At 39.3% G+C, this 12,090-nt stretch overlaps 1 protein-coding gene across 4 annotated transcripts in view; it reads right to left on the bottom strand.

Moving 5' to 3' along the window:
- FASTKD1 (FAST kinase domains 1) overlaps positions 1–12,090 on the bottom strand; it is a 32,309-nt gene that overhangs the window by 18,007 nt on the left and 2,212 nt on the right. For 2 of the 4 annotated variants that reach the window (XM_039495910.1, XM_039495909.1), the window contains exons 2-8: positions 9,478–9,585; positions 8,422–8,935; positions 7,301–7,369; positions 6,046–6,171; positions 3,938–4,336; positions 2,496–2,606; positions 949–1,080 (exon numbers count right to left, since the gene is read on the bottom strand). In XM_039495910.1, coding sequence (XP_039351844.1) covers positions 949–1,080; positions 2,496–2,606; positions 3,938–4,336; positions 6,046–6,171; positions 7,301–7,369; positions 8,422–8,756 — 1,172 coding nt within the window. In that variant the 5' untranslated portion in view covers positions 8,757–8,935; positions 9,478–9,585. The remainder of the gene's footprint in view (positions 1–948; positions 1,081–2,495; positions 2,607–3,937; positions 4,337–6,045; positions 6,172–7,300; positions 7,370–8,421; positions 8,936–9,477; positions 9,586–12,090) is intronic. The other 2 variants (XM_039495911.1, XM_039495912.1) reach the window with 2 other exon arrangements.

Genomic DNA, 12,090 nt, shown 5'->3' with positions numbered 1-12,090 from the left:
GAGGCTCTAGGGGGTGCTGATGAAACTTAGACATCCCTTCTAAGGGCAGATTTTATCTTCCTGCCTGCTGGGTCCTCTGGGGGAAAAAAGCCCCCTTGTTAGGAATTAACACATCCTTTGCCAGGTATACCCCATCTGTATCAACATTGCAGGAGAAGAAAGAGAAAGCTTTTAGATTGTGAGATTCTGCAGGCATTCAGGGTTTGCCAAATGAACCTTTTCCCAGCCTTCCCAAAAGGCACCTTGGGCAGTGTGTTAGGGGTGCAGAGACACCCTCATCCCCAAAAAGCCATTCAGACTGAGCTCCTTCCCCCACAGGAGGGTCAATGGGGTGGAAGCCATTGTGGGAGAGCTCCTCTTCTGTGGCTCCTAAAAGGGTCTCCTTATCAATGGAGCAATAGTCCCCCAACATGAACTATTAAGAGTCATTAAACCCCCTTAGCTTTGTTTGGGTTAACTATGGCACAGCAACTTGGCCAAGCGCATGAGGTTCCCCCGTTAAAGAAGAATACACTCATTTGTGTTCTTTTCTTTTTAATTTGGGATGATACCTAAGTCCCTACTTCTCAAAAATGGATTATTTTTAGGCATTTCTCCAGGCAGAAATGCCATTTTCATCATCTCTTCCTACAAACACTAATAAAATCAAAGTAACAGCTGTCAATGATCTTGCTGGAATGCCCCCTATTCTAGAGTTCCAGTGTAAGAAGACTCCTTGCCCATTCTTATATTTTATGGAGAGCATATTTATTACATAGATCACTACTATGTCTAGAGTCTAGACCACATTCACTTCCCATCCTAAAGTTCATCTGCTTTTTTTAAACTTGAATTGTTACAACACTATTTTTTAGTAAAACATTAAGATCTAACAAGTTGTACACAATTGTGAAGTAACAAGTGTTTAGTGTAATAATCAACAGTTACATTTACAAAAAGAATACGCACCCAACTAGCAATCTTCTTAATTTGGTGTAAAGCTCTGCATTCTGACAGTGCAGCAGCACCAAAGCTTGCGTTATTTTTGCCAACTCTGTTGGCTTGTACTTATCCAAGTACTTATGTAGAAGAGAAGCAATTCTGAAACCAATGCGAAAAATAAGAATAAGTTCCTTCATTATAATTTTGTGGAAAAACATCACAGAGGAACTTCTTACATCATGAACAAGACATCACTTAGACAACACCTAAGATCCTACAATTTGTTCCGCATGGGTGGACTGCAGCATCCACATGAAGCCCAATGGAGCTCTGTACAGATGCAGCAGAGCATCTGCGCATAATGAATTGTAGGATCGGAGCCTTAGGGAGTGGCAACTGATCGGTGTTAGTCCTGTATTGTCTCTGTAATGTAAGGACTGAGGTGGTCAGACCTCTGGCTTTGCTCTGAGGCTCCTCTCCATTGCTTAATCTTATGAAGAATTATTTAGGCTAATGGGTTTCAACAATCACTGTGAAGTAATAACACAGCCTCCTACTGCTCTAACAAGGAAAATATGTGCTGACCTTTTACCTGGTTTGCATTCAGTTAAAATTTAGAGAATAAGAATTAGTGGACCAGATACTTGAATGGCATAAACTGGAATAGCTCCATCAACTTCAGTGAAACTATACCAGTTTACACTAAGAGAGGATCTGGCTTGGTCGGATACCTGAACTAATAATTCAAAATAGAGTCTGATAAACTGGAGAAAAAAAATTCAGCAGAATACCAGATCAGCTAGTCAAATGTGCAGGATCGGCGTGTTTGTTACAGAACACTTAACGAAACATCAGAGTATACCAAAATATTCCTCTTCTTCTGGGTTTCTTAACCCAGATAGACAAGGCTGGGTTCAGACACAGCCTTTTCTCAGGCACTCTCCTCTTCACTATTCCTGGAACAGCTGCTGTTACAGATCCTCCCTGCAGCACCTATGAGCCTGAATTCCTATCAGCTTCTTTTTTGCACCAAACAGGGCAGGGCCTCTGCAGCTTGTCATATATGGGGGGAGGAATAGCTCAGTGGTTTGAACATTGGCCTGCTAAACCCAGGGTTGTGAGTTCAATCCTTGAGGGGGCCACTTAGGAATCTGGGGCAAAAATTGGTCCTGCTAGTGAAGGCACAGGGGCTGGACTCGATGACCTTTCAAGGTTCCTTCCAGTTCTAGGAGATTGGTATATCTCCAATTATTACCTTATATATATGTATTCTGAATTGTGTGTCTGTATTGTACAACAGATCAGAGGGCCTGTGAGTTCACTCATATTCATAAATTAGCTAAGCATGTTAAAGTCAATTTGGTGAGACCACATGTATTTCTTTGGATTCAGCTCTGACAACATAATTAAGAAACACAGGCATAACATATATCCTGGCTTTATCAGCTCCCAGTTCCAACCCTCCTCAAATTTGAGCACAATTCTGCCTCATATGTGAGGATGCCTGAGTATTTTTCTGTAGGAAGTGGAAATTGCTTACAAAGAGAATTCAATATAATATTAGAAAAATTTACTTTTGAATCAGATGTGAATTTCTACATTCCATTTCTTCCATTGTTTCCACTACTACTAACGCTTGGTGACAGTTAAATTCTTCCACCATTAGCAGTGCATTTGCTATTAACCTAAAAAGGAAGAGAAAAGATGCATTTTGCAAGTTTCCAACAATTCTCCTGTGTAATAGAGGAGAACACAGTAATCACATTAGTCTGAAGGAGGGAAAAGAGATTTGTACTGTGGGAACTATAGTAGAAAATAATGGAAACAAAACTCCTCCAAAATAAAGACCATCACTTTTTTATTTCCTCCCTCAGCACAGTTGGGTAGAAAAAGCATAAACAACTAGGTAAAAGATGAAAGAGTACATGGTAGGCACATGATTTGGAATGATGCTAAAAGCTAGTAAATGGTCTACTTCTGTAAGAAGAATAAATTTAAAAGGAGGCTAAGAGTGAGTCGCTGTTAACCGCTATACTCTTTATAAGGGGATCTAGCACTGACAAACTGATGTTAGAGGACACAAGAATGTTAAATTATTCAAAATCAGTCCGCCAATGAATTTCCAAACTTAATTTTTTTGCACAATCAGGTCAAATAGAGAACTCTGGATTTTTAATCCAGTGGTGTTGCACCAGTTTATGTTGGTATCAGTTTGGCCCAGAAACTCTCTACCGTGAACCAACAAGTCTGCATGAGCCCAACTAACCACTGTCACTTGGGGGGCAGGTGCTGTGAGAGGGCACAACCCCCAGCTCAACTTTCATTTGAAGTCTAGCTTATGATAGCAAAGAAAAGTTTGAAAATGTAACCAATTGTAACCAACGTTTGCCTGAGTTTGCAGACTGCTTGAAACGATAGCCTCCCACTACCACCACAGGACTGCGTGTAGCATGAGAAGAGCAGACAGAACCAGTCCCTGTGCCCAATTACAACCCAGCAGCTGGGATAAGTACTGGAAGATCTCCTGCTGCAACCCCTGCTTCTCCAGGACAGAAGGGGGAGAAGGGACTCCAGGCTGCTGCTATTCTTGTGTAAAGAGAAGAGACATTTTGCTGTCCCGATTTCTTAGGGGCTTGCCACTTCACTCCAAGTGGAGGGCAGAACCACAGCCTTAGTAACGAAGCTATGGGGATGGGGCAATGTAGCAGTGTTGCCCTTCCACCTTCCAGACAAAAGCTTTTGGGATAAATTGTTACAATATTGTATCACAATGTAACAACAAATTTGCAGCCTAAATGATGCTAATTAGAAAAAAATTGCCTCTCTGCTCATGCATGCATGGATAACACAGAGTAGCAGGCCAGACAATGATCCATTTTAATAGCATACCGACTGTGGGGAAAACTCAAGATTTGCAAGACTTTAAACACTTGAAGTCTTAGGTACTAGTTTGTGTGAGGGAGCACCTGTGTACGCACACTAGGCATAAATAAGATGTAAATAGGGCTAAACTCACCGTTCTCTTACCTCTTGTCCTGCCATAGGTCCTAGAGCAGCAAATAATCTTGTGAAATTCACAGGATTGTTACAATCATCAATAGTTTCAGTCAGCTTCTGTTTAATGACTAATCGGAATTCAGTGTTGTTAAATTGTAGAGACTGGTATAGTCCAAGGATAAGACTGATGTTCTCTAGATCAAGCTGACTGGGATTCTCAAGGAAAACCTTATTGCATTTTTCCAGCAATGGACGGTAAGTTAGTCTGACATTTCGAAGAAACTGCACCATCCTTCTGGCATGGTTGAAATTGATGGAATTCACTGTTTCCAACAGAAGTTCAGCCTTTTGTATTAATCGGTCTCGAAAATTCTGTGAGATAACACTAGATATACTGATCATCAAAACCGACAGGGCCCTAAAAACATTCAAGAGATTTTACACTTACACACTGAGCTTTAAAAAACATAACAACATTTTTAGAAATAACTAACAAAATTAGAAAAGGCTTTACAGAGGATGTTGCAGAAGTTCTCTCTTTCAAGAGCTATTTAAAATCCAACCTGAAAAGTAGGGCTAGGTGAAAAAACATTTTCTCCATTAAAGCAAAATGATGAAAAATTGTTTCTGCTGGGATTTATAAAAAAGTTGGGATTTTTCTGCTATAAAGAAACAGAGCGTTTGCAGACATAAACTGCTTGCGATGAACCTGTGTCATGTCTGATTAAAAAAAAAAACTGTACAAAAGCTTGGGCTCAAAGAAATTAAAAAAAAAAAAGTCGATTCTCAAGAAGGAGTTGAAAAGAAAGAAAGAGGTGACCTTCCTCCTCTTCTCCATATCCTAGGTGGACCTATGGCGAACCCGACCGCCCTCAAAGTCATAAGTCCAGAAGACAAAGCTGTCCAACATAAGGAATGTTTTGAAGATTAGTTACTTAAATTTTGGAAAGTACTCTGAAGAAGAAAAATGCGAAACAAATAGAGATCATCATTATTACTATTCTCAGAAGCCGTTGGTGTTTGATTTAGCTTCAACTCCATAATAGAAAAACTACCAGTCTCATGGTGGTGGGCAATAATTTTTGCAGAGGAGCAACTCCACTAATTTTCCTAAGTTATCACGGGCCTACTATATTAATGGCAGGGGGTGCGGGATCTGGGAGGGAGTTTGGTGCAGGAGGGGGCTCTGGGCTGTGGCAGGGTATTGGGGTGCAGAAGGGGGTTCTGACCTGAGGCAGGGGGTTGGCGTGTGGGTGGGGGTGCGAGGTGCAGGCTCTGGTCAGGAGGCGCTTACCACAGGTGGCTCCCAGCTGGGCAGCACAGCAGAGCTCAGGGAGGCTGCCTGCATGCCATGGCCCACATCACTCCCGAAAGTGGCTGCGGCTGGCTGGTGCTGGCACCTCTCTGCGTGCCACTTGGGGGAGAAGGGGGACAGCAGGTCTCTGTTCACTGCCCGCACCCACAAACACCGCCCCTGCAGCTCCCATGGCCAGTTTCCAGCCAATGGGAGCTGTGAGGATGGTGCTGGGGGCAAGGACAGTACGTGGAGCCACCTCCTCCCTGCCCCTCCCCCCCGCCTGAGGCAGGCAGAGATGTGCCAGCAGCAGCTGGTTCCGGGAGTGGCACGGGGCCATGGCAGGCAGGCAGCCTGCCTGAGCGCCCTACTGCGCCGTGCGACTTTTAGTGGCCTGGACTCGGAGATCATGAGGAGGCCGGACAGAAATGTTAGACGGGCCAGATTCGGCCCCCAGGCCGGATTTTGCCCACCCCAGTCTAAAACCTCAGAAAAGACAAGTTAAGACTCAGAGTTAGGGTACAGTAATATCTCCTTTTTCATTGGCACAGTAGAAAACTACTCTTTTAAGAAGCTGTGGACAGTAAAAGGATCAAGTAAATTCTTGAACAAGTTTTGCACATGTTCTCCCCAAAGAGACTCCAGAAGAGGACTTATCTAAATTTTCCCAGAATGGATTCATCCATGAAAACTGACCCTATGCCATTGTACAATTATTTGCCTCCTCCAAAATGTGAAGAGTTGATAAAAAGTCAACGTCTTGAATAAGCAAGGCATAATAATTCTATACATATTACATCTAATATTATTCAGCTTCACTGGACCAGAATTACCTTGGGTCCTGTATAGAATCCAAATTCACGTTCACAATATCAGCTATTTTGCCAATTAGAGGGCTAAAGTACATCTGTTGTTCATTTAGACACAGTGCAAACTTAGACAGAGTTGGCAGACTAAACCTGTTGATACATCAAACAGAAGAAAACTGAACAGTAAACATTTATTTTTCTTTCCATAAAAGCATGGAGGCAAAACATCTAATACAATAATTAAATTAGCAAGTAGATAGAAGTTTAAAATTAAGAAACCACCTCCCTGCTCCTCCCTCCCCTCAAAAATCAGACCCATATAAAATGCTTTCTTGATAGGTCATCCCCTAGTAACATTCATGCCTCAACCAAAATAAAATAGAAGTCCATAAGGAGAAAGTTCTGAACAGCTTAAAAACCTATGAATTTTCATATCAAAATATGACAATAAGAAGCATGTGTACACAGTCAAGTACAGAAGGAGTTCCTAGGTTTAGTAAGGCCACCGTAATGGAGTGGTTAAGATTATTTTATCGTGCAGTAAAAGTGCTGCCATGTTGGATAAATGTCGCTGAAGTGAATCTGAAAGTCAACTGGTGTGAGTATTAGTATGCAATATAGGCTTTTCACTACCCTGTCTGTGTGTCTTAGCTAGTAGGCTAGGACAGGCTATTCTGTCCTGTTGGTGACAACAGAAGAGAGTGATGCCAGCCCCTGCATTCAGCCAGGGACTAAGGAACAAAAAGTGCAATTTCAAAATAAACACAAATGCAAAGAAGGAAAAATACTAGGGTTCTATACTAAAAGTCTTTTCTGAAATTAAGATGAGGAAGAGGAGAGGGGTATATCTGCCATTAAAGAGCAGGACAACAAGCATAACCCTGCTTCATCTATCAATATAAAGCCGTATGTATGCTAACTTTGAATTTCCTTTGTCGGTGGTGTATGTGTTCACACATCTAAATATAATCTTAAATCTGCACTCATTTTTCTAGATACAACAGCCTCTATTGTTTAGTATCTGAGCACCTCCATTGGCCACCTGCAATTCAAAACTCCATCAATATTCAAAGCTTGATTATGTTAAAAAAACAAAACCAGTTCTAAAGAGGAGACATTCCAAAAAGATAGTTGAGGTTTAAATTAATTATATAAAAATACTTAGATAATGTCTAAAACTCTATAAAAGTTCTTTCACAGGGTGCTTACTAGATATTAACTCAAGCTGAATATGCTTGTAATTTACATCTCTCTGAAGGTAGAATAGTATAATACTTGCCTTTCTAATCTTCTCCATGCTTCCATGACCAGCTCTTCTACCAGAGAATCATGGGCCTCAACAGTGAACCTGCATAATGATTAACGACAAGACAAACCAGGCAAAGCTGCATAACTCTTTTAACATTTGCTTTAAAAGAGCTACACAGACTCTAGTAAGAGAGTTATATCCAGTAATAATTTGCATGTCTATGGCACCTTCCATCCAAAGGTCTAACAGCACATTACAAATGTTAATTGATTAAGCATCATAACACCCCTGTGATGTAGATAAGTATTCCCATTTTACACATGGGGAAACTGAGACACAGAAACATTAAGTGACTTGTCCAAAGTCTCACAGTCTGTGTGGCAAAGCTAGGACAGGATAAAACCCAGATCTCTTTACTTCCAGCCTTGTGCTTTAATCACAAGGCTGGAAGGATATGTTTATATAAAAGAAATTAAATAAAAGAAGCTTAGCCTAATACATTTCAAAATAATACAAAAATATTCAGGTTTGTTCATTTTTAAAACATACATATGTTGCTCACTGGAAAAATCAAATTCACAGTTATCTCCATTAAGGTTATCAAATGTAAAAGTATAGTTCAAGGGACACCATCAACTTGAAAAAAAAAAACCAAAACAAAACACATTTGTGACTGAGAATTTTGTACCTAGTAGTGTTACATCTGTGATTACTAAAATGAGAGAAGATGGCAAAAATGTGGTTTTCCCTAACTGAAGACAAATTGAGGGAGGCTAGGCTACATTGTTCAGTTGAGATCCAAGAGTTATATTGGCAGGATGTTCCTTGCAATTATTGTGGATGGAAGACAAGACAATCAAAGGGCATGCCAAAGACTTGTTACATGGACTGAATATTAATGGACCTTAAAGAGACCAATTTGCATGACAGCCAAGAGTACAGTCATGAGTTTTGGAAGAAGGCTATAAAAGTCACTGACTCTGAATAGGGAAGAAGAAGAAAAGTTGATAAAAAAGTTACCTTCTAAGCCAACATTATTTAATTGTTTAAGATTATTATTTAAACAATAAAATGTTTAAGATTATGTTTACAAACAATTTACAGGGCTCATTTAAAATTGGTTATATGGAATTTAATATTATATTGCTTACCTCAATACATTGTACAGCGTATCCACCAAGAGATCATTATCCATAAATTCTATCTTGTTTTCAGCTAAAATGCGAAGAGTAAGAAACTGGGAATGGTTTTTTACATAGTCGATATTCCTCAACAGATGGGACTTTTCCTTTTGAAATTTCCACAGTAGACTAATTGCACTTCCAACGTGTTTTTCAGATAGTTTGGCTTTGTTCTTTCCAACAAGATCAAAGACCTGATCTTCAGTTGTGCAGCTAGTTAACTGGCTCAGCAACGTGTCACTACTCAGAGTTCGAAACTGGCAGCGTCTCAGTGCAAATGCGTAAATATGCCTCACACAAAGCATTTTTGTCACCTTCACAAGCTACTTTTAAGATGTCCAGAAAAATGTTTTCCTCTTTCACTTTTCATAATAAACAAAGCCACTATTAGCAAGAAGATGAGGCATTTTGAGACACACACACTTGTTTTTCTTGCATCTTTTATAGACCCTCTGGGAAGAGGTATAAATGAATTCTAATGTATCTGTAATAGTATTGATTTAAGACAGTTAGGTAAGTTAATAATTAGGAGCTAAAAATTAAAACTACTTCCTTTTAAACTTTTGAGTTAATTTCTCTTCAGAATACACCAGACTTACACTAAGGCCCAAATTCTTCCTGTGAATGCCCTCCTCTCCTTCCCATACAGGACATTAAAATATTCAGTTAAATTTAAAACAATAAAATACACTTGATATATTTTCAGATTTAGAGATACAAGAACAATTCAAACTTACATTTTTTGAAATGTTAAAAGTAAAAACTACAGAAAGCACAAAGCAGATACAATAGCTCAGAGCATTGTGACCAAACCAATTAGTTGTTTAAGAGTTATAGCCAGACCAGAATAGCTTCAGAATAGCTAGCCCTTGAAAGCTCTAATAATTCTATAGGCTACATATCTGTGGGGATGCACACCATCTAGCAGTCATGGAATGCCAATTAGTCAGAGCACCGGCTTCTTCCTCACTGAAAAACTCCAACATGTAAACTCCTGAAGTGCTGGAAACCAAGGACAGGATTTACCTTGTTCTCATCAACAGACTTCAGTGCTCTTTAGGTGCAGGTGTGACTTCACCAGCATAGCATATACTGGGCATCACACCAAACTCAAGACAGCAATACACAGCAGCCCTACAGAAGGAAGAAAACTCATAGATTATTTTGAACAGTTCATACATGGTACTGAACTTACTCCAGGGGCGAGTGGGAGTAGTTGCAATTTTCATTTTTGTAGTTCACCTTTAACTAATAAAATTAAAAAAAAAAAAAAAGCCCAAATAAACCTCCAAAAGCCATTACATGCTTTTCTCAGTGTTGCACACATTCATGCTGACATCACTGATGCTGGTGCACACACAAGGAAACAAAGAAAATTAAACTGTCATGATTTATGTTCCATTTAAACACAAGGTAAAGTATTCTGTACAAAATGAATGTGAACAAAAACAAACAAACAAAAAAACAGAAGGCATAGGAATTTCCCTATCAAGTTGTAGACTATTTTAAGTATTTTATAACCCTAATTTCCTTTCCACTCCAGTTTTATAAAATACTTTTCTCTCTTCTATCCATTCTGCCCTGTACTGATCTCTATAAAGCATTCATTCTGATCTACCTCTGTATTATAAAGAGTTCTGTGATTATTTTTACATAACCTTGTCCATAAAAAGTAACTCCAGTATAGTTGAATTTTTCCTTGTAGAAGCAAGGCAACACACTTGCTCATTTCCTTGAGATGCAAGCCTTTTTACACCAGTTATGACCTCTTAACATAGGACTTTTATTACTGGTACTGAAATAAGCTAAAATGCAGACCAATACTTGATAAAGAGACATTGTAAATTGGAAATCTAGTAATTTTCAACAAATAAGTTAAAAACATTCTAAGTACTACACTGGTCCCCGCGTCCCTTGCCAATTTTTGTGATTTTACAATCACATTTTCCCAGTTTTTAAAAAATGTTTTTCTCTCCCTTGTTCATGTGTGCGTGTGTAGGGAGGGAAATACAAAATCAGATAATCAAAAGGGGAAACTGATTCACTTTTCAGGAGAGGCAGGTTTTCAGCAGAAAAGATGAGACTGAGTTTACACAGAGCTGTTAAACTACATAAAGTAAACTAACTAAAGAAACAGAAAATTATTATTTATTCTTTATTCAGAGAGAATGAGAGCACAGATCAAAATTAGGACAACCCCACTATCTTGCTGGCCAACTAACACTGGAGCAGATATTTTCCTAGCCTAATTTTACAACACAATTAAGAAAGCATCACACACACACTTTTAAAAGGGACATTGTCAGGTTAAAAATAATTTTTAAAATATTTCTTTATCTGTGTTACCAGTAATACATAACTGTAAACTAAGTATTTCCCTCAGTTCAGCTGATAAGAAAATTACTTAGTTTCAGTAATAACTCCCACACTTCCTGACCCTTCTTAGGATCAGGGTAGAGGTGAGCACAGGCTCTGCCACATGTGCTAACAAGCTATGCTGCAAGACAGCTAGCCCCATAGAAGAGAGTTAAAGGAGATGATGACCTTCTGTGGAGGTGTTTTGTGTACCACTGGATTTCCCCGTGGCACTCGTAACATCCATGCCCCCAGCTCCTCTGCAGGCCCACAAATTCCTCCATCCCAAGGACTAGGGCTTGGGACCTCTGCCTGGTGGAGCTGCACAGTTTCCAACAAACTTTTTCCCTCCTGTAGGCTTTTAACTAAAGCAGATGATTTATCCCAAAGCTCTTAAAAATCCCATAAGACAACATTAATTCCAATTGTGACGCTTTACAAAGAGAAGTGAAAGAAAATGAGTACAGAGTAAAATTTATTTTGCCATAAGCTTTAAAAATATACTGGTCAAAACAAAAGCACAAAAACCTATTCAAAGAACCGGCTTATTTCATAGTTTTCTATGTATTGTACAAAAGATTTACTGAAAGGACAAGAAACTCCTTTAAATTATCCCCAAACAGATTAAACTAACATATTAAGCATTTCAAGTTGGCTCATAAACCAATGAGAACCTCAAAGTTCTCAGTTAAGGATGAACTTTATATGTCCTTCAATAACTACATACTAATAAGGCACAGTCAGAAAACCATTTTTAGCAACGCATTATTGTTTTGAGATTGGAGACATACAATAGGGTGGATTTCACCCATCGCCTAATTGTCTTACTTTTATTGAGTTGCATCACAGCCAAGGCAGCATCAAGGTTGGTAAAATATAACCTAACTTTTTTTTCCTTCTGTTTGCTAACTTCATGAAGTTCGTTGCCCTGTGCAATTCAATACGCTGGCTAGTATTCATACAGCAATTCTAAGATGTAAAGGTCCCATCTGGCCTTAAGAGCTATGAATCTATGTATAGGACTATATACCAAGTACTATAGAGAGAACAGTAATTAGCCCTATATTTGGGTGGCCTAACATTTCCCATTTTATACATTCTGTATATAATTTTAAAGCACTTCAACCTCTGCATGGTTTGCAACAGGATTTTAAAATCTGAAAGGGGGATACTCCGAAGGTCAGGGAGAGGTCCCTTTTGTCCCCATGAAAACACATCCAGATTTAGCTGTTATGCATCTTCGAAAACTGGCATGAGAGTATGATGGCCCTCTCCCTGCCATGC

This window comes from Mauremys reevesii, linkage group 11, assembly GCF_016161935.1.
Source record: "Mauremys reevesii isolate NIE-2019 linkage group 11, ASM1616193v1, whole genome shotgun sequence".
In the NCBI taxonomy this organism is placed as follows: Eukaryota; Metazoa; Chordata; order Testudines; family Geoemydidae; genus Mauremys; species Mauremys reevesii.
Note: the sequence above shows the minus strand (reverse complement) of the source record. Positions and strands in the feature narration are given on the sequence as shown.